This window comes from Balaenoptera musculus, chromosome 10, assembly GCF_009873245.2.
Source record: "Balaenoptera musculus isolate JJ_BM4_2016_0621 chromosome 10, mBalMus1.pri.v3, whole genome shotgun sequence".
In the NCBI taxonomy this organism is placed as follows: domain Eukaryota; kingdom Metazoa; phylum Chordata; class Mammalia; order Artiodactyla; family Balaenopteridae; genus Balaenoptera; species Balaenoptera musculus.
In genome coordinates, this window is record NC_045794.1 from 21266336 (window position 1) to 21289876 (window position 23541).

The following is a 23541-nucleotide window of genomic DNA, read 5'->3' on the forward strand; positions in this document are numbered from 1 at the left end:
TAACCATTTATATTATCTGAGCACAAAGTTGTATTGCTACCACGCATTTTAAAACTTACTCAGATGGCTAGATTCTAACGCCTCCTCTACTTGGACTTGGCATTAAGTGCCAAGGGTAGGAGTTTATCCCTGAAAAGAACTCTAGCCCTGATACTGATCTGAAAATTTGGATTCCTCTACAAAGCTCTTTGGCAATTAACCAAAAATATTTCATCATCTGAACAGTGTTTATCCTTTCACAATTTCTTTCACTATTTCATGCCAAAATAATAAAGTGTGTGTGTGTGTGTGTGTGAGAGAGAGAGAGAGAGAGGGAGAGAGAGAGAGAAGAAAAGTGCTGGGGTAGAGCTTAAAATGTTCACCTATTTTGGGGCGTATTCAGCGGTAGGTAAAATTTTGGGTTTATTTTCATTGTAACTCATGTAGTTCATCCATCTGTAGATGAATTTGTTTCCCTAAACAGTGAATATTATTATTATTATTATTTTTAACATCTTTATTGGAGTACAACCGCCCCACAATGGTGTGTTAGTTTCTGCCCTACAACAAAGTGAATCAACTATACATGCACATACATCCCCGTATCTCCTCCCTCCCACCCTCCCCATTCCACCCCTCTAGGTGGTCACAAAGCACCGAGCTGATCTCCCTGTGCTATGTGGCTGCTTCCCACTAGCTATCTGTTTTACGTTTGGTAGTGTATATATGTCCATGCCACTCTCTCACTTCGTCCCAGCTTACCCTTCCCCCTCCCCGTGTCCTCAAGTCCATTCTCTACGTCTGCGTCTTTATTCCTGTCCTGCCCCTAGGTTCTTCAGAACCAAGTGAAAATTATTTAACAATGATCATTACTCGGATGTTTTATGAAATAACCCTCACTACTCCTGTAAGATGATTATAAGCAGAGTGCTGCCGCCAACTTGCAGAGGCAACAATGAAGTAGCAAATTTCTCGGACCATGAGATAAAGCTCACTGCTGTCTAAGGCTGCTGAAGCCTAAATGATCAGTCTTATACCTTTCATTCAGAAACTTAGGAAAACAAAATGCTCCAAACCCACATTCTTTCTTCGTAATCCCTGAATAGTCTTGCCTGAGTATTACCACTTAGGTAGTTAATGATTTATACCAGCAGAGGTAGGTCATTCTTCCCCCTCCTATACTGTTCTAGAGAGACTGATAGCCCTTGAGCAGGAAGATAGTTGAGGCTTGTGCTAGAACACTCCATGGTGATGTCACTGACAAGAAATCTACCACACTGAGCATTTATTTCTCTTTTTCTTGCAAGAGCAAAAGGTTATACACTTTCTGAGAGTTCGCATCACAAAAACAAGCAATACTTAAATGCACCATATTTTTGACCACCCAGAGAGGAAGCGTTCTTACAGAAGAGCTCAGAGGGGATTTTGTCATTGATGAAGTGTCAATGAATCAGATATGTAGATGAAATTCTTCTGAAGCTACACAATCTTCAAATATAAGGAAGACTATTTGAGCTGAAATATGTTTTGGATTAGGAAACCTCTCCTCATTCGAGGGGAATAATTGGAAACACCTGAGGCTCACATGCCATTTCTTTTATGTGTTTCTATCACAAATCTTTGAGGGAAGGAGGTTGGGAGGGATGCCTGCACGGGTGAGCTCGCTTATTGGCTTTAGTTCCCAGAGCCCTTTGGGTTGTACATTTATACTCCCAACTTGAACATGATAATCACAGATGGAGGCAGCTGGAAGAAATTATGAACCATGAAATAAGTTAACTTTGATTGTACACTCTCGGATGCTCTTGTTGTCTCCTCAAATACCGTGACTACACAGTTTCTATGGTAACTATGAAAAAGAAGAGCCTACACAATTTAGCCAATGTGTGATTCAAAGATCATACATAATGGTTCAAAGTGACATAAGGTGTTATTGAGAGTTGTCTGAAAAGGTAGAAGTCTACTCCTAAGTGTCCAAAGACTAAAGAAATAATGTGATCAGTGTGGCTTGGTGACTAGAAATTATTTGTGCTTCATCATTATGCATGGGTTAAATGTGAATCCTTTTTATCTCAAACCAAAAAGCGTATGACAAATTATTTTGTCAAGAAATACAACTCTTCTCAGATGCTTTAGACTGGCATATGGCTTTCCTTCCATCTTGGAAATACCAATCTGATTTACTAGAGTTTTGTTTATTTACCATTTTAACTGTTTTTAAGTGCATTCACAATATTGTGCACTATTTCCAGAAATTTTTCATCATCCTGAACAGAGATTTTGTACCCCTTAAACAACAATTGCCCATTCTCCTCTTGCTGACCCCTGGTAAAAGCTATTGTAATTTCCACTTCTATGAATTTGCCTATTCTAAATACCTCGGAAAAATGGAATCAGGATATTTGTCCTTTTGTGTCTGGCTTATTTCACTTAGCATAATATTTTCAAGGTTTACCCATGTTGTAGCATATATTAGCATTTTATTTTTTTAATGGATGAATAACATTCTGTTATGAGTATATACCATATTTTAAAAATCCATTCATCTGCTGATGGACACTTGGGTTGTTTTCACCTTTTGTCTTTTATGAATAATGCTGCTATTAATATTGGTATACATATATGTTTGAGTTCCTTCGCACATCTTTTTAAAAATAAAGTATTTTTAGCCCTTGATATTTGGATATAATAAAACAAAACTCAATGATCACCACTAATGATCATTTTTTGGGTTATTTTATGTTTATTTTTTTAAACAGAGTATATTGGAGGAAGGTCCTCACTTTTCTTGCTCCTTCTCACATTCCAAGACTGTATATGCCCCATCTTCCTGCATATGTTATATAAATAAACAGAAATTAAATTAAATTAAGCTGGGCTACCAGGTATAGACAGGATTTGTTCTCAGAAACTGAAGCAATCATACCTTCTGCCTATAAAGAGGGTCAACATTAAAAATGAGCAAGTTCATTAGTTTTTCAGCTTCTATACTCTTGATGGGTATAGAATAAGATCTCCAAAGACTAAGAAGTGAGAATTGTAAAAAAAAAAAGTAGCTCTATCAGATTATTTAATTAAAACACTCTTGGCATTTCCTATCTGTGGGATTTTGTACCTAGTATCACTAGGTGGAAGAGATTATTTTGGCTGAATTTGAGTTGCATGTAAGCAGGTTTAAAAACTCCCAACTAGTTACTCCACAGAAACTTCATCTATTACTTCCAGCCACTAGGAAACCAGATTAACGCATGCTTTCGGGAGACAGATTCCAAGTGTAGAGAATCAGACCACAAGATTCAGAATTCCTGAAACATGTGCTTTTGGAAAATGCATCTGCAGAAACGGCAGAAGTTGTCGACCTAACAGCTGGGCAGGGTATAAAAGACTGAAATTAGTGACTGGGAAACTTCACGTGCATAAAATGAAAACAGTGATGGTTTTGCTTTTGACCAATGTTTTTCTTCCTAACAGCCTAGAAAACAAATGTTTTAACTTGTCCACAAACTCTCTCTCCTGCTTTAAGAAATGGTTACAGGAAAGTCCTGAGGAATTATCTTTTCTAAAAGAAACCACGTTCTCGCTTGCTGCTGGCTTCCTCTCCTGTGTGGAAGGCAGGCTGCGTCATGTCAGGCATCCTTGTGTTGTTCTCTAGACTTGGATATTATTGTCCTGAACAAAAGATAAAATGGCAATGCATGGTGAAATATAATACAAACTGTAAGTATGTTGAAATTGTCATAGCAATATAAAGTACAGATGATTAGTCTTTCCTTCTCATTAATCTTAAATTAAGACCAGGAAATAGCAGATCTAGATCATACTCATGGATGGGGGTCAATAACAGGAGGGAGGAAATTATTCGCTGATGCCTCACCTTTTGCCAGGGTGAAAGGATTATTCATTTTTCTCTCCTTCTAACTCAACTCTGTAACTTGTGTGCTTGTTCAGGTTACGGTTCTTATGCTGATTTGTGATGCGCAGGGTTCTTTGACTCCTAAGCAGCGTAGCTATTTCACTAACTGGTCATGGATACTATTTACTTCTGGTCTTAAATACGAAGATCAAAATGATTCTGAGACAACCAGCTTAATGACTTGTTTCTAAATGTTCACACCCTTCATTTCCTTCTTGGTGGTACTTAAGTAGTACCTAATTATCTTTGCCATTAAATATCTAAGATGTGCCCCAGATTTAAAATATACCAGGTAACATGCACACAAATGTAATAAAGAAGAGAAAGTTTTGTTTCTCTGTTTGCAATTGCTTGAGGCTTCTCTAGGAGACTTAGCAGGAGACTCCTCAGCCTGAGATGTTTATATTCTACCCTCCTCTGTGGAAATGGAGCTAGAGACATCTGCATGGGCATGTGGTTTCCTTTAAACTATGGAATACCTCTGACCCAGCATGGTGAAAAGTCTAGATTGCAGGTCTTTTTATTCCTCCCGTACAGCCTAGCCATGGCACAGTAAGGTGAGGCTGGGAAGACAGAGAACAGGGTAGCTGACAGACTTTGAAGGAAAGAAGTTATAGGAAACAAATATTCATGAAATTTCAACTGACTGAAGAATTTTGGAAATAGACCACTTTGAGGGTAGAGAGGAGAACGATATTAGTACATATATGGAAGGGATATATAACAAAATACAGATAGAAAACACTGACATCAGAAAATTTAATCATTACACTTTCAAAACTCCTTTAGCAAGGTTTCATATTAAAAAGGATTAAGTATTAGTCCTCCTTTCTATGCTGTTAAATACTGACTCTTAAAACTCACTATTTATGAGTTAAATACTCACTCATAAAAACTGTCCCCAGGAGGAGAAATTGTTATGGAAGGTTCTTGTCAGGGTCCTAAGGAAGGTTCAGTGGAGGGCTAGAAGGACACCCCGTGTTTGAGTTGTCCAATTTGGTCCATTCAGAACAATAAGTATTGTGTGAACACATATCAGTTCATGGAAGGATGCTATCACTGGTACTTTATTAGGAGTCCTAATACAATACACGAGAGTATCTTGTAAGTGTAAGAACTTTTGCCAATTGTGAACTCAATATCCCATGCTTGCAATTTTGGTGCTGTCTTCCCAGGTCCTAATCAACTGCACACTCTTGAGGACAGTGCTGGTGATACGTAACAAGTCCCACTCCTGCCCCTGATCCTTCTTCCCTCTTTATTCTCCATCCTAGATTGCTCGTGTCTCCTAGCAATCTGAGAGTTCATGTGGCAGGTGGGACATGATGTGGCCTTGCTAGAGTTCTCTACTCTAACCTGTGGAAAGTTCTGTTTCTGCAGCATTCTGTGGCATTACCCATCTGCACTGCCCATTAGTCAGACAGCAGAACTCTCACACATTCCTTGCAAAGAACTAAGCAAAGAGAGCGTTTGAGAGCTGTGACTCCAAGTGCAATGGCATGGAGTTATTCAATTGTAGCATAGACATGTGATTAGCAGTTAAAGAATCTAGAGATTGAACTTTGATTTTCTGTGTTTGTACCAATAATTGACACTCTTAACTTAGCAGTTTTGGAAATAGGACTTGAATCTTTTTTGTTGTATGGAGAAGTCTTAAGATTCTCATGGTAGCCAACTCCTTTTTTGTAGATCAAGACAATCTCTCTTTCTTTCTTTCTTTCTTTCTTTCTTTCTTTCTTTCTTTCCTTTCTTTCTTTCTATCCTTTCTTTCCTTTCTTTCTTTCTTTCTTTCTTTCTTTCTTTCTTCCTTTCTTTTTTTCTTTCTTTCTTTTTCTTTCTTTTTCTTTTCTTTCTTTCCTTCTTTCTTCTTTCTTTCTTTCTTTCTTTCTTTCTTTCTTTCTTTCTTTCTTTCTTTCTTTCTTTCTTTCTTTCTTTCTTTCTTTCTTTCTTTCTTTCTTCTTTATTTTTGGTTGCATTGGGTCTTCATTGCTGCACGCGGGCTTTCTCCAGTTGCGGTGAGCGGGGGCTACTCTTCATTGTGCGAGCTTCTTATTGCGGTGGCTTGTCTTGTTGCAGAGCACAGGCTCTAGGTGCGTGGGCTTCAGTAGTTGTGGCACGTGGGCTCTAGAGTGCAGGCTCAGTAGTTGTGGTGCACGTGCTTAGTTGCTCTGCGTCATGTGACATCTTCCCGGACCAGGGCTCGAACCCATGCCCCCTGCATTGGCAGGCGGATTCTTAACCCCTGCACCACCAGGGAAGTCCCAATCAAGACAATCTTAATGCTTGATTAGCAGAGTGATGTGGAAGAGCGTTGGCGTTAGGCTAAGATTCTAGTCTTCACTTTGCCAGTTACTATCTAAGTAACTTTAGGAAAGTCACTGAATCTCACTGAGCTGAAGTTTCTTCAGCCATAAAAGGGAGATAATATCAGCCCTACCTACCTCATAGGTTCAAAGAAGATAATGTGAAAACCGTGAAATTCTGTACAAATGTGTAACAATACAAGTCACCAAGGAATGGTCGTGAATATCATTGAGAACTGAATGATGACTTTGTCTCTGAACAGTTTTCCATGAATAGATATATCAGAGTCAGGAGCTGACTGTAATACAGAAATTATTCACTGACAAATGAAGTAAAACTTTGCTCCTAGTAAAGACCTCAGAAATATTTTGAGAGCACACTGATGGTCCATCCTAAAGATGTCACCAGATGGGGATGGAGGCTCTGAGAAGACAAAAGTAAGGCACCCAAGGAACCTAGAACTTTTCAAAACAGAGTGGGTAAAAAAAAAATCAGAAACACCAAAGAATCTCCCACAGAGAGGTTCAGTGAACAAATCTGTGACTATGGTAGTTAAGCAGAATAATGACTGAGCAAGACCAACAGAGGCTAAAGACTTTTGCCAAAATTATGTTATTCAATATCCCATGAGAGGATTCATAACATTTTTTTCCAACCAAAACCAACAACAACAAAAAATCCTTGTTTTTGTATATAATAAAACTCAACTGCACATTCAGTATTCAGTATAATTCCCTTCTGGCTACAGAAGTGAAGGGTAATTGAATTGTAGAAGGGCTGGTTGCTAATGTCTATGGCAGATTTCAGATCCCATCCTTTGCATTTCAACGACATGCTGCTCAGGGCTATGCCAACTGGAAGAAATGGATCTCGGTATAGATAAAACTCTAAGACTTCTGGGAGCAGAGATTATATCAGTGGAGGCCAAGGCTGGATTCTTCAGCTTTTTGCAATTAAAAAATCTTTAGTTTAATTTTGGCCCTGTGGTTGATTACTAGGTGAATTTTGGTAACTTGTCTCTACAGACTTCTGTTTCTTTTGCTCTAAAATGAAGTGGCTGTAATAAACCCCTTTACAGTCCCAATGTTCTACGAGAAGTGTCTGAGAAGAAAGTTTCTCAGAAGAATAGGAAGAGGTAGCAATCACCTTTTTAAGAGTTTGGAAGCTCAAGGATAATGAGGCTATAGAAATGGAGAGAGAGGGCTTGTAAAAAAGTAGGTAACCTTCAGAAAAATAGATGTTGATTAGGAAAAACCTAGGAAGAGACAAGCTGAAAGAAGTTGAACAGCTGAGCAATCGGAGAAAACTGGAAAGGTTGGTACACAGACGTGGGTAGCTAGTGGGACCGTTCAAGGCCAGCAGGCTGTGTAGAGAAGTAAAGTCACTTCTGCCAGCAGAGTTTAGAATACTAACAAGTTGGGGATCGGGTGGCTGTAACTTTATTCTTAAATCAAGGAGTGAATCTAAAGCTTAGTCAGAAAAAAAAGAGCAAGAAGACATATAAGTAGATTAGTCATGGACTAGGGCAACAAAGGATGTCAACTAGAGAAGAACACTGACCAAAAGGATTCCTTGACCAAAAATCACCTTGTCATCAGCACTTTGGGGAAGAGTTAAACACAACCACTTACAAAACAGAAAGCCATTGAAATCTTCCTCAATTACATAGATGTTGATATCAGCACGAAAAAGATGAGGCAATGTAAGAAGTGACTGATTAAATGATGCAAAGTCATTTATCAACTGAGTAGCAGAGGCCAGAGTTCTTAATCTTCCCTTTCATCACCATTTAAAAGACACACGACTAGAGAGCTTCTGCAGTCTCTTTAACCAGAATAACTTCTGTTATGCTATTAATAATCTGTTGCTCATAGGAATTAAAACGTACTGGTATAGTTGTAAAATTGATTTTTTAGTATTTGAAGTGAGTCTGGATTTCAGTCACTCTTACTTGTCCATCAACAAGGGTAAGATGAGGATATAGGGCAAAAAGTAAAGATGCGATATTTCTTTGTTTCCCATTCTTAAAAAATTTATCATACAACAGAGACGACAAAAACTGATGACTCCAAAAGCAACATAAATATTTAACAGAAAATTAATCACTACAGGATATATGAGAACAATCCATGTTCTGATGGCTCTTAAAGATGTATCTACAAATTATTTTAGTCATTAGTTTTCTGCAAAGAAGGCAAATTTGCAATATCTTTATATACTTACCTTTAAAAGTTGAACTGACTGCCTATTGCTTTTGTAACTCAGACGTCCTGTTTTTCCTTGATCTCTGCAAACCCAAAAAGGAGGGTGGGGGGCGGTTAGGGGGATGGGCAGGATCCAGTCCTATATGCCAAGCATTGATTTTTCGCATTAAAACAAACCATGGAATAAACTAACAACAAAAGGATTATCTTTCATTTGAAGAAGAAATCTAAGGTTTAAGGACAGTATATAATGGTAACTTGAACTAAAGGGTTTAAATACCACTTGAAAAGTATTATTTGATTATTAAGTCCAAGTTTTCAATGAGTCATTTTAAAAGGAAACATAAGTTTCAAGATATAATTAATTAAAACTTTGAGAGAAGAAATATCTGGAAGCTATATTTTTTAAAACTGAAGTTGCAGAATAATTTTACCAGCCTGTAAAATTCCTCAAATGCTTTCTACAATTCCAGCAGCCGCAATGATGAAGTAGCTAGTGAAGGGAGGTACAGGAATAAGGCTTCATCAGGAGGGATATACAAGGAGATGTGTGGACAGAAGCAGACACCGCCTAGCCGGCCAATTTTGGCGGCTCTACTCTGGTGATGAATGAGGTGGCTGATTCATCACCAGGGTAGAGTGGTGGCCTCCCTCACTTTCATATATTTAGGCAGGGATTGAAAGTCACTTTGTTGAAATATAATTCCTACATAAAAAAAAAGTGTATCACGCTGAAATAGTGCTGGATGGATGACCCCAAGTACAAATTACTTCCAGCCCAGCAATGAGATGTTATTTTATTCTTGTAAAATATGAAAGGGAAGAAAAATAATACTCTAGGTACAGACAACAATGAGCTTCTCTGGAAAAAACCACTAGAGGAAAGCTCTTCAGTTATACCCAACCCTTTCTTTTTCTCTGTGAGCTCAGAAGAAGAACTATCAAGTGAAATTGTTAGTATTTGATTACAAATAAACAATATCCAGAAGCTGGATGTGAAAATGTGATTGGCAAGGAAGAGTAACAGAAGTGCAAGGTGTTTCTATTTAACACAGTGTTTCCCTCAGCCACTAATAGGGTTCTAAATCCAATGAATCAGGGTGCTGTTTGACACATCACAGGGTAAACTTTCTGAATAGTGAGTTATAGACCTGGAATATAAACAGGCTTCTAAGATATTTTCCTTACATAGGCAGTGGTTTAGATAGAACAATCTAGTCATCACTTCTCATCTTCTGGAGCAATTTGTTGGCCTGAAACAGATTAAATATTTTATGTGTGTCCTTCCAGACTGACTAGCCTGAGGATGAAGGTTTTGAATTGCACCCTGAAAGCGAGTTCTTCAGCAAAGTACTGTATTTTAGAGCTAAAAACACTTATAGAAAATTCCCGTCTATAATTTCCTTAAGTTTAATGATGAATCCCATCATTAACACCACTGGTAGTGGTGTTTGTTTCCATTTCAGAGTGTGATGGTAATTTCTTGGGGTTATTTGAACCCCAAATATTTAACACTTAGTAACTTTAATCTGAATACTCTGACTTCCTAAAATAGTATTTTTTTTACTTGTGTGAAGAAATGGATCCTTAATGACATATTCCCATAAATGAGATTATAATCTTTCATAACTTTAAAATACTTTTGTTGTGTAATGTTGAAATGTTTTGAAATAAAAGACCTAGTCATGAAGTTACACAATCATTCTGTCATTAAGACTAATACCTTGGAATTCTTTATACGGTCATTAAAGAAACCTTTATTTCAGCTCTAAGAAGAGACATATAAATGGTTCTCACTTGTTTATTTTTTTAAAAAAGAAACTCCTACAGAAGTATTGTGATATTGCAATCGGAATTTTCTGAAATCAAGCAACAGAAGAGAAAAATCATTACTTTTAAATACATGATTTAATATGATTTTCCTTTATAAAAGATTTCCTACTTTTTTGATGTTATTATTTGATAATAAAAAATGAACTGAAACCCTTGGCATTTTGTAGTGTTCCTACAAGTAATTATTTTCTATTCAGTGTGATTGTAAGAGGTCCAAGTAATTGGCCTTCTATATTCCACAGGATAGTCAGGTATTTCGTTTTAAAATTTCTATATATCAATTCATACAATTTCTAGTTATATTGTTGACTAATACTGCCATATGTATATATGTATATATACATACACACACATATATTAACTGAAAATCTGGCCAGTCATAGAAGTGACATTCGACGTTCCAAATTCTTAATCTGGTAAATGTAAACAATGCAATACAGGTCTAAACACGAGTAAACAGAACAGATACTAATATGAAGGATGCATAAAGAAAATTTATTTCAAACTTGTATTTGTTTTGCTTTGTTACCATCATGGATTGGAAGTATATTCTTTTTTAATTTTTATATTTATTTAATTTATTTATTTATTTTTGGCTGTGTTGGGTCTTCATTGCTGTGTGAGGGCTTTTCTCTAGTTGCGGCGAGAGGGGGCTACTCTTCGTTGTGGTGCGCGGGCTTCTCATTGCGGTGGCTTCTCTTGTTACAGAGCACGGGCTCTAGGCGCACGGGCTTCAGTAGTTGTGGTGTGTGGGCTCAGCAGCCGTGGCTCACGGCCTCCAGAGCGCAGGCTCAGTAGTTGTGGCTCACGGGCTTAGTTGCTTCGTGGCATGTGGGATCTTCCTGGATCAGGGCTCAAACCCGTGTCCCCTGCATTGGCAGGCGGATTCTCAACCACTGCACCACCAGGGAAGCTCTGGAAGTATATTCTTATCGGAAAAAACTACTTTGATCCCAGAACAAATAGGCTGGATCTATTGAAATGCAATGAGTCAGACCCACAGTCTAAAGTAAAATTCCATAAATGTGATCTTACTATAGAGCTTACACTGATGAGATTTTAACTGTTCCATTCCTGCATACTGTTATCTATGTTCTAGTTTCATTTGTTTTCTAACAGATTGATTTTTAAAGTGTGGCTTTGCAACCCTCAGAATCTAAGGAACATTATTGTTATTATTACTATAATAACATTTGTATGGAAGACGGTAGCAGCTGTGGAGTCCACAATTAAAATGAATGCCACTGCAGTGTGTAACATGGATGACAGATGATAGGCAAGCGTATTAGACAGTGTGCAAATACAGTGCCTTAAACAGGGCACACACCTCCACACTGTTAGCTTAAAGCAATGTCTGTAGGATAATCTCTGCCGGCTAGTTTCTGCCATTTGATTCGAGTTACAGAAGAAATCTGACCAAGTTGTCCACAGTCTGTCAGCTATTTTCAGCAAGAAGAAAGCTCATGCTTGCACTGGGAACAATGGCGGCAGAACAGTGCAAACACATCTGCTTTGTTAAAGGGTCCATAGCCTTTCCAAGAGCGACTCTATTATGCTGTGGGCAGTGCCTTGCCTCTGTGCTCTAATACAGCGGTCCCCAACCTTTTTGGCACCAGGGACCAGTTTCGTGGAAGAGAATTTTTCCACGGACGGCGTGGGTGGGGGGGATGGTGGGGGGATGGTTTCGGGATGATTCAAGCGCATTACATTTATTGCACACTTTATTTCTATTCTTATTACATTGTAATATATAATGAAATAATTATACAACTCACCATCATGCAGAATCAGTGGGAGCCCTGAGCTTGTTTTCCTGCAACTAGATGGTCCCATCTGGGGGGGATGGGAGACAGTGACACCCGAAGTGTGCTGCTTATGTTCAGTCTACTCCGTAATCTCGCTTTGGTTGCTGTCACTGCAGAAAACCCTGCTTCACAAAGATAGGAAGTTGGAAATGGAAGCAGGCTTTTCAGTGCTTTTGTGGCACTCTCAGGATATTCCACCTTGACTTCAATCCAGAACGTATGGAGATTTGAAGTTGCCTCACACATACTTTTAAGGCCACCGTCATTTGCGATCTCAAGCTGTTGATCCTCTTCTAGCACGGACAAAGCCAATTCACCTGGCTTATTCACAAATGGGTTGCGGATCCATTCCTTCCCTGTTCAGGGGTCTTTTGTGGTTGGGAAGTAATGATCAAACTCTTTTGAAAGCTGAGACAGGTGAGCATGCCCCAGCTGGGAGAAAGAAGGCCCTGGTTCAGTCTCTTTCAAAATCTCTGCTAATGTTTGAAACATGTCAAAAATCCCAATGTTCACTCGTCGCCCCCATAACTCCAGTTTGGCTTTGAATGCAGCCACTTTATCTGCCACCTGAACACAGTTGTCATTCTCCCCTGAAGTGACAGAGTGAGTTCACTGAGCAGGTTGAATGTCACACAAGTAAGCAAGTTTTGCGACCCATTCTGTGTCACTGAAGTGTGCTTCCAGCAGTGACTGTTTTTCTAAAAGTAATCTGTGGAGTGGCTCTCATAACTCAAAAACTCTGGCCAGTGATCTACCTTTAGAAAGCCATCTCACTTGTGTGTTTCAGAGAAGACGTGCGTGCTCTGCGTCCATCTCCTCACAGAGCTGCGTGAACAGATGTGAGTTAAGGGCATGTACTTTAATGTGGTTGGTAACTTTAATCACATCCTGCCAAACGCTGTTAAGTTCAGGTGACATTTTTCGGCTAGCCAGCATTTCTCTATGGATGACACAGTGCATAGACTCATATTCAGAAGCGACCTCTTTGACCTGAGTAGTGAAACCAGAAAGCCGTCCAGTCATGGCAGCCGCTCTGTCCGTGCATATACCGACACAAAGTGACCAATTCAGTTTTCCTGTTATGTAATCATTCAACGGCTGTGATGTTGGTTGGCAACAAAAGTGCACATAACATATCTTCATGCACATCCTCCTGAAAAATATATCGCACAAAAACAAGCATTGTTGCCTTGTCAACATCAGTAGACTTGTCAACCTGGATTGCATACCACAGTGGCTCATTAATCCTCTCTAACAATTGTTCCTCAGTATCCTCTGCTATTTCATCAATTCATCTAGTTATGGTGCTAGCCTAAAGAGGAACACGTGCCACCTTTTGAACTGCAGCCTCTCTTAAAAGTTCATGACAAATATCCTTAGCAGCAGGCAGGATCAACTCTTCACCAATACTAAGGGCTTCTTAGCTTTAGCAATGCGGTTAGCCACTAAGAATGATGCTCTCAGTGCAGACACATTTGAGGAAGTGGTGGCCTTCAATAATTGCTTCTGTTCTTCGTGTTCACGTTTTCTTCTTTTGAGAAACTCCAAAGGCTTGTCTTTTAATGCAGGGTGCTTGGTCTCCATGTGGTGAAGCAGTCTTGAAGGTTTCATGGCTTCGTTGGATAGCTGGTCACCACATATTATACAAAGCGGGCTTGGAGAATGTGAATCACCTGTTGCAATGAACCCATATTTAAATAGGACTCTTGGTACTTTCTTTTAAATACAGCTTTCATTTTGTTGGCAGTCTTAGAGTCTTCTGCTGTCTCATCATTGTGTCTTTCCCCCTTTTCAAAGAAGCTCTCCAGCGACATTTGTTTTTTACTCATTTGTGGGCTCACCAAAACTGTGACTGAGAGAAGTGCACAGTGCGGGGAAGAGGCGCGGACAGAAGTGGTAAATAAAATAATGGGTGGGCCAGGCAAGGACTAAAATAAGTGGATTCTGACTTAAAACCTGCCACCAGATGCAGCTGTACAATTGAAGTACATCAACTCACTTGCCACTATAAATCCTGCCACCAGATGCAGCTTAATTGTCACTTGCCACTCACTGATAGGGTTCTGATATGAGTCTGCAAGCAATTGATTTATTATGGTCTCTGCAGTCAAACCTCTCTGCTAATGATAATCTGTATTTGCAGCCGCTCCCCAGCGCTAGCATCACCGCCTCAGCTCCACCTCAGATCATCAGGCATTAGATTCTCATAAGGAGCGCGCAACCTAGATCCCTGGCATGCGCAGTTCACAGTAGGGTTCACTCTCCTATGAGAATCTAATGTAGCTGCTGATCTGACAGAAGGCGGAGTTCAGGCGGTAATGCGAGCGATGGGGAGCGGCTGTAAATACCGATGAAGCTTTGCTTGCTTACCTGCCGCTCACCTCCTGCTGTGAGGCCCAGTTCCTAACAGGCCACAGACCAGTACCAGTCCGTGGCCCAGGGGTTGGGGACTCCTGCTCTAATATCTCCAAGTGCATACTACATTCTATCAAAAATGTCTCTCTTGTTTTTTATTTTTTCAAATTTTTATTGCAGAAGATTCTATACATACAGACAATATGAAGGGATAATACAACCACATCTGTATACCTGTCACCCAGATTCACTAGTTAATATTTTGGCACATTTGCATTATCTATCTATGCTTATACCACACCAAACCGTTAGGAATCAAGTAAAGATTTCTATATGGATCTATGAACAACGAATATAACCTCAATAAAATTAACACACCTAAGGAAAGAACAATGATTTGTCAATATCTAACATTCATTCTATGTTTAAATTTACCTAATTGTCTTAAAAATGTCCTTTCTAGCTGAGATTTTTGTTTTCTTTTTGATAAGTAGTCTGTTAAGTGAAACTAAATGGTAGTGATCCCACGTGGGCCATCTTGTTTAGACTTAACAATGGCCGACACAAGATGGTTTCTGTCTCACTTAGTCTGGAGATGTGCCAATACAGGGCATTTAGGATGGCTTTTCTATCCTCAACACATAGCTTCATCCCTGAGTTGAAAGATGGCAGCTCCACCCTGTAATCATGGCACAGAGGTGACACAGAGGAGCACACTGTCCAAGGGCATGATCCAGATGCTGTGTACCCAATTTCTGTTCACATTCTATCATACAGAATGTAGACACGTGGTTCCGCCTACATACAGAGACTGAGAAAAACAGGCTTTATTCTTGGTGGCCATGAGTTTAGGTTTCCGTGGACCTGTGGGTCTTGTGTCTAAAGGAACAATGGTTTAAGGGCAGTAATTAGCCATCTCTGCCATGAGATGTTCCTGGAAATGACTGCACTCTGATGAACTATAATAAGACTAATACATTGCAATATATTGATATGCTTAGACATATTTCAGGTAAGACTATTTTTCTCCTACACTAAATAAACCTCATATTCACATTTATTTTGAGCTCATCAGTCTGTTTTTTTAGGATTTCTTTCTCCTTCCTTGTCAGAGTATAATTTGTCAGTGCTCATTACTGTAACTACGCTTTCTTCCCTTTCTAATTTTCCTTTTCTTTGTCATCAAGTTTCTAAAAATAAACTTTTATAAGTATACATGCAGAAAAGTTCACAAGTCATAACTGCACAGCACGATGAAAACAGTGATTCATGTAAACACCACTCAGATCAAGAAATGGAATATTGTTAGTATTCTAGAAGCAGTTTTGTGTAACCTTCAAGTACTATTCCTTTCTTTCTTCCAGAGATAACACTATTCTGACCTTTAACACCATGGCATAGTTTTGTATGTTTTTGAATTTTATATAAACGGAATCGTATAATATATGTTCCTTTCGTTATGGCATCTTTTGTTCAATATCATGCTTATATGATTCAATGGTGTTATTGCATGTAATAGTAGTTAGTTTCATTGCTTATGGGATTGTATTAATATATCAGAACTTATCCATGTTATTTTTCATGAACAATTGGATTGCTTCTACTTTTTGGCTAATACAAATAGAGTTGCTATGATTATTGTATTTGTCATTTGGTCTACATGTGTATGTATTTGTTAGGCATATATGATTCCTGGGAATAAAACTGATGAATTATGGGATATTTGTAAATTCATTTTTCTTGCCTTATTGAACTCGGACTTCTAGTACAATGCTGAACAGAAGTAATCATAAAGAGAATTCTTGCCTTGAGCTGAATCTCAAGGGGAAAACTTCAATTACTTCACCATTTAGTATGATAGTTTGCATTAGGATTTTTGTAGATATAAAGGAAATTCTTTATAATCCTAATTTTCTAAGGTTCTCTCCTCACGGGTGGGTATTGAATTTTATCAAATGATTTTTCTATTGAGATGGTTATAATTTTCTTTATTCTGTTAACTAATTAATTAATTTTCAGAGCTTGAACCAACTTTGCATTCTTGAAATAAATCCACTTTGTTTTTGATATATTATTCCCAAATAACCCATGTATCAAAGAAGGTCACATTGAAAATTAGAATATATTTTGAACTGAATGATAATGAAAGTATGACATATGTCATGTCAGAAACACAACATTCGTATACTATTCTTTTAGTGTTTATCCCAGATTCCAGCATGCACACTTGATTTACTAAAGTCTAATATAAATTGTTACCTTTACAACTTATTGGACAAATCATGGAATTTAGAGTACTTTAACTCCATTTACTCCCCTCCCAGTTTTTGTGCTATTGCTGTTGTTATTATAGGTTAATTGTGTCCCTCCTTAATATATGTTGAAGTCCTAAGCCCTTGAAGTTGTGAATTGGAAACTGGGTCTTTGTAGATGTAATCAAGTTAAGATGAGGTCATACTAGATTAGAGTGTGCCTTAATCCAATGACTGGTGTCCTTAAAAGAAAGGAAGTATGGACACAGATACACAGATCATGTGAAGATGGAGGCAGAGGTTAGAGTGATGTATCTACAAGACAAGAAATACCAAGGAATACCAGCAACCAACAGAAGGTAGGAAGAGGCAAGGAAGGATAATCCCCTAAAACCTTCAGAGAGAGAGTGTTTGGCTCTGGTGACAACTTGATTTGACTTCTGGTCTCCAGAACTGTGAGAGAATAGATTTGTTGTTTTAAACCACCGAGTTTATGGTACTTTGTTATGGTAGCCCTGTGAAACTAATACAGTTGTCATGTATTTAAATTCTCTCTATATTTTAAACCCTATGAGGCAATATTAACATTGTTTTGTGTAGTGAATATTCATTTATGTTGATCCATGTTTTGACTCTGCATTTTTTTTCACTTCTTCCAACATCTCTGTGCCTCCTTCTAAGATCATTTTCTTTCTAGTTGAAGTATTTCCTTAATGTGGGTTTGCTGTTGATGAATTCTCTCAGCTTTTGTTTGCCTGAGAATGTCTTTATTTCACCTTATTTTTTTTTTTTTAATTTTTATTTATTTATTTATTTATATTTATTTTTGGCTGTGTTGGGTCTTCGTTTCTGTGTGAGGGCTTTCTCTAGTTGTGGCGAGCGGGGGCCACTCTTCATCGCGGTGCGCGGGCCTCTCACTGTCGCAGCCTCTCTTGTTGCAGAGCGCAAGCTCCAGACGCGCAGGCTCAGTAGTTGTGGCTCACGGGCCCAGTTGCTCCGCGGCATGTGGGATCTTCCCAGACCAGGGCTTGAACCCGTGTCCCCTGCATTGGCAGGCAGACTCTCAACCACTGCGCCACCAGGGAAGCCCTCACCTTATTTTTTGAAGTTGATTTTTGCTTGGTATAGAACTCTAGGATAGTAGTTCTTTTTAGTACATTAGCGCACTGAAGATTTCATTCCATTGTCTTCTGACTTCCATTATTTGGTTCTCTGAAGTTTTATTATAATATATAGGTGTAGCTTCCTTTGGATTTGTGCTGCTTAGAATTTATTTTTCTTGTTTCTGTGGCTTGATGTCTTTCATCAATTTTTGAGATTTTTGTCATTATTTCTTTAAATATTACTTCTGCCCCAGTCTTGCTCTCCTGTCCTTTTGGGACTCAAATTATAACTCTACAAGACAGACTTGTCCCCAATCTCTTTTTCTAACCTGCTTTGTTCTTCTTTTTCTTCTTCTTACTTTTCTATTCTTTCTTTCCTTCCTTCTTTCCTCCTAGATTTTGGAATATTTTCCACTCCACTTCATTTTCAACACTGCTTCTAAAATTCTCTTTGAAATGCAGATATAACTCTATAAGATGCCTGTTTAAAAACCTTCAGTGTCTCCTATTCTGTCTGTCCTTCATCAAACATGTATTAAGGTATTATGTGTCATGCACTGTATTTAGTGCCATTTATGTAAATTAAAAATACATCAATTATACTATACATGTTTTATGAATTATATATATGTAATTAAAGTGTGATAATGAGGACCAGAATGACTTATTCCTATTTCATATCAGAACTCAAAAGAAGATCAAAGGGGATTTCAAATTTATGGGATTTTTGGTAATGTGAAGAAATATGACAAAATGTTAGCATGCATTAATCTTGAAGGATAAGTACATGGATGCTTTTAACGTTATCCTCTATACTTTCTGTATTTTAACATGTTTAAAAAAACAAAATGTGCTTGGTATAAAGTAAGCATGAGATGTGTAGATGTTTCTTTAAAATTATCTTAATTGTTAGTCTCTAAGCTCTTCTATAATATATTTGAGAGGCACAGTTAAAAACAAGGCAGCTATTCCCAGTAGAAGAGTCACATGCAACTGAAATTCTTTCTTCTGTAACTCAGCCAACTAGCCTATTTATCACTGTAGAGGGGAAGAAGCAGGATTGAAGAAACTATGAGTAAAATTGATGAATTTTTGTTTTATCTCTTTTTTTCTTAGTCAGTTATTGAGGAGTGTGCTACTGATAGCAAATAGCCCAATGGTAGGCAAATTAAAAAGAGACTGGCTAATTAGCAAGGTAACTTTCCCTTGAAGAATCATGTTACATATTTTTTCAAGGAAATGAACTGTTGATTCAGGGACTGCTGTTACCCAATCACTGATCAACAAGTCATTCATAACATCTGTCTCTTTGTGGCCATCTTTCTCAATTGAAATCAAAGAAAAACTCTTAAAATTCTGATGTATATCTGTTAATATTGAAAATTTAATGAATAGAAAATTTAAAAAGTATGTAATGATGAACAGAGATCCTGAAGGTATCAAAGCAACTCTCTCTTAAAATTGTCATTACATAATATACAAATACAGGACTTCCCTGGTGGTGCAGTGGTTAAGAATCCGCCTGCCAATGTAGCAGACATGGGTTCGAGCCCTGGTCCGGGAAGATCCCACATGCTGTGGAGCAACTAACCCCGTGTGCCACAGCTACTGAGACTGTGCTCTAGAGCCTGTGAGCCACAACTACTGAGCCTGCGAGCCACAACTACTGAAGCCCATGTGCCTAGAGCCCGTGTTCCGCAACAAGAGAAGCCACTGCAATGAGAAACTCATGCACCACATGAAGAGTAACCCCTGCTCGCCGCAAGTAGAGAAAGCCCACTTGCAGCAATGAAGACCCAAATGCAGCCAAAAATAAATAAATAAATTTATAAAAAAATATACAAATACAGTGAAATTTATGTTGAATAGAAAAAATTACTGAATAATCAAGGTGAGTTGCCATCACTATAGAAAGGTGCAACAAGAAAATTTGAAGTCAAATTTCTTTGGAAAACAAGTTGTTCAAAATAAGTAAAACAGTGAAGGCTATCATTAGTTGGCGAAAAACATGAATGTACTTCTTGGAAATCTCAAATCTAACTCATAAAGTACTAAATACGTGTGTCTATAAAATATATATATGTATATTAAATGTATATGTGTATATAAAACATTGCTGAAAGAGCTCTTTAAATATCAGACACAAGTCTCTTACTTTACAGATGAAGAAACTCAGGCACAAAGATATAGGATACTTAATTTTATGCGATAGAATACATTCAGGAATTTACAGAATTTCCATCACTCCACTTCTAAAAGGTATTATTTTGGAGGGTGCTATTTCCCAACATGTGTTAGCATACTAACATGGTGGTTCTTATACTGTGTGTACAGAATCCTGTGATTCCAGAGAGGTGTCTCAAAGGTCACAGGGAAGGAGGAAAGAAGAAGATGGGTGTAGTGGGTAGTGGGAATCACTCTTCATCTTGGACGGGTCTCCTTTTATCCATTTCATATACTGGGATTCTGCAAAGATTTCATTTAAAAAAGCATCCCTCTGCTAAGTATAAGTTTGCATATCATTATAACCTCACCAGGATACAGCTGCTCCATGAAAGTCTTTCTCCACAGCTTAGAATCTGCACTGTGTCTAATCAGTTCTTCTTAATCATTTGGCAGCATCTGGTGAACCTCATGGACTTTCTTGCCAGAAAACATCATATAGGCATACATTTTTTTCTCCAAGTTTAGCCAGATTCATGGACTTCCTGAAGTCCATTAACAGATCCTGGGCTAATAACACCAACTCTAAAAGCTTTATTTAGAGGATTTAAATAAGAAATTTCTGGGTGAAAAAGAATAAGAATTTGGGAATAATATTAGAGTGTGTTTGGAAAAGATGGATATTTTTTAGCACAGCTTAACTTATCGGACCAATTTATCCTGCCTAATGAAAAACAAAATACACTTTTGACCAAACTTCAAGAAGCCTACGTACTCTTTTTTTTTTTTAAAGAAATTCACGTTCTTTTATTTATTTATTTATGACTGTGTTGAGTCTTCTTTTCTGCGTGAGGGCTTTCTCCAGTTGCGGCAAGTGGGGACCACTCTTCATCGCGGTGCGCGGGCCTCTCACTATCGCGGCCTCTCTTGTTGCGGAGCACAGGCTCCAGACGCGCAGGCTCAGTAATTGTGGCTCACGGGCCCAGCCGCTCCGCGGCATGCGGGATCCCCCTAGACCAGGGGTCGAACCCGTGTCCCCTGCATTGGCAGGCAGATTCTCAACCACTGCGCCACCAGGGAAGCCCAAGCCTACGTACTCTTGCTGGCCATGCTGTTCTTTGGATTCGTTGATGCACTCAGATACTGTGCTAGAGCAAAATAAGTGAACAGCTCACGGTACTTGCTTTAGAGGCCATCTGTTCTTGAGGATATGAATACTTTGTAATACTTAGAGACTTTTACAACTTAACCACCTTTTCACCAGTTCTACACACACACACACACACACACACACACACACACTCACCACTTACTCTCCACTGGAATAAGTATCCCTTTGACTTACCTGGCTGGATCAGGCTTGGCTGACTGAGACCTGGGCTGTCTGTCTAAGCTGCGTTCAGTCATGTAGGTGTTGTGAGGATCAATCAGGGGACAGTAAGGGTGTGCAGAGACATTGGGACTGTGGCACCAAGGGCTCCGATTGGGGAAAAGGGTTGGTGGGATTTCTTTTTCTCTGTAAAAGAAAAATTAAGCCCAAATTGAACCCCAAAGGCACTTCATACAGTGACATTAATAATGAAAGCTCAATTAGAGTGAAAGCATGTTCCAAGACCAGAGAATATGGCTTTTCTAGACTTTGTGGGCAGCACCATTATCACATCAGAAGCATTTGCCTACAAATGAATAACATAAATTCTGTTCTTTCAGCCACAGCCAGCTCTTGATCCAAGATGAAAATTCTAGATGATGCAAATCTTCCTCCACCTAAGCACTGCTAAAGGTGTGGTGATAACTTCATCTCTGCACTACTCCACGGCCTTACCTCTAACAGCAGTGCTGTTATGGAATGAAATGACCAGAGGGGTCTTAATATCACCCAGTGGAAATTGCCAGCCTTTATCGTCCCAAGAGTACACCCTACTTGCTCTGTGTTTTTATGTTTTAAAACATAAAAGCTATTATGGTTTTTATGGTCTTATTCAAAATAGGAGTTTTTTGGTCTTTATTGATTTACCGATTCATCATATATCTACTTGTCAGCCAGTCACTCCCACCAGCTCAGCCCTTATTACTTGTGAGAAAGACTCAATTAAAAAAAAAAAAAAAACAAGCAACTTTTACCTTGTAAGAGAAGCTCGAACTCATTCCACCTGATATTTTGAGATATCTTTCTTAGATTGATCTTGTTTTTCTTTAGTTGTAGTTGTAGCTGCTGGCCAATGAAACATGTGCCTTTGAGATGTTGGACTTACTACTGAGCATCTGTCACATTCAATGTCAGTCTCTAATTTCTCCCATGCTTGCTTCCAGTGAATAGGAGTGTACCAGGCAACAGCCTAACAAAAATGATTTATTAACATGAAATACTATTGGAGTTAGATAGGATTTTTTTTTTAAATGACATAGGCTTGTTGCAATAAAATTTCAAAGTCAAACTGTAATGTCATTTACGTACTGTGTAAGGATTAGTGAAACACATGATGAGGCTGTAGTAAGACATCCTGGCCTTAGTTTCCAGTTGTGAAAATTACAAGCTGCATAACCTCAGGCAGATTAGTCACCTACTGTCTTGGGCTGTGTCCTCATATCTAAAATGGGGAGGGTGGTGGTGAGGGTGTTATATGAGGGTGTGGTGAGATTCAGCTAAGCTACTGAATTTTGTAACTATAAAGAACTATGCAAACAGTAGTTGTAATATTAATAAGTTAAATTTTTAATAGTTAAGAATCTATCTATCTATCTATCTATCTATCTATCTATCTATCTATCTAATCTTATTTGAGATGGGGAAATGGGCATTAGAACTAAAGATATGGAGAGGAAACCACATTCTCCAGGCTAGAATCCTAGGTGGGCAGGTTTTGTTTTTGTTTTTTTTTTGGTTTCCTGAATATGTGGCATATATGTGCACATACACGTGCAAAAATTATTCAGAAAAATCATGTGTAGGGACTAATAATTATGTTTTTGTTCAACATGAGAAAAGTTAGGCACTGAAGTGTGCCCTATCATTCTACTTGTTCTCGTGATCTGTTTTTAGTTTATAAAATTAGAGGTTTGGGTTGATGCTGTAACCATTGCAAAACCCTTTGTTTGCCAGCTAAATAGACATAAAAGCAACACAAAGCAAGTTCAGCTAGGCTAGGCCTACAGCAAAGAAAGAGAAAGATGAAATCTTTCTTAAAAGGTTTAATTTCATGGATCACAGCAGGAAAACCCCACTTTTGGTTCAGTTCATCAGTTAGGGATTCTCCTTTTTTGCAGCTCAAACATAGATATTTGCGTGGCAAATATGTTTATGATCTTTAGAGTGCCATCTCTCTCAATTAGGTTGTAAGCCTTTCCTAGCCAAGGGCAATATTTTATTTCTTCCTGTATTATAGGGGGCTTAAAAACATCTGACGATAATAACAGTGATAATGTGATAAAATGATAAGTTTTAATTTCACCTCTGGAATGTTGACCATATGAACCTTGTAGGCTCTTTTGTCTGGTTTTATTTTACTTTTGCCATTTTGCCCATCATGTGACCTTGAGCAAGCCATTTAACTTTCCAAGCCCCATTTTCTTCCTTTGTAAAATGCTTAAATAATCTGAGAATCAAAGGAGATAATGTACATATAAATA

General features: G+C 38.4%; 1 protein-coding gene across 1 annotated transcript in view; it reads right to left on the minus strand.

The window, feature by feature from the left end:
* Nucleotides 1-2777: 2777 nt before the first annotated feature.
* The window catches only part of LMNTD1 (lamin tail domain containing 1), a 72360-nt gene continuing 51596 nt past the window's right edge, over nt 2778-23541 (minus strand). The window contains 4 exon segments of the mRNA XM_036866011.1: nt 2778-3648; nt 8420-8483; nt 21257-21427; nt 22036-22250. Of these exon segments, the coding sequence (XP_036721906.1) occupies nt 3628-3648; nt 8420-8483; nt 21257-21427; nt 22036-22250 (471 nt within the window). The 3' untranslated portion in view covers nt 2778-3627.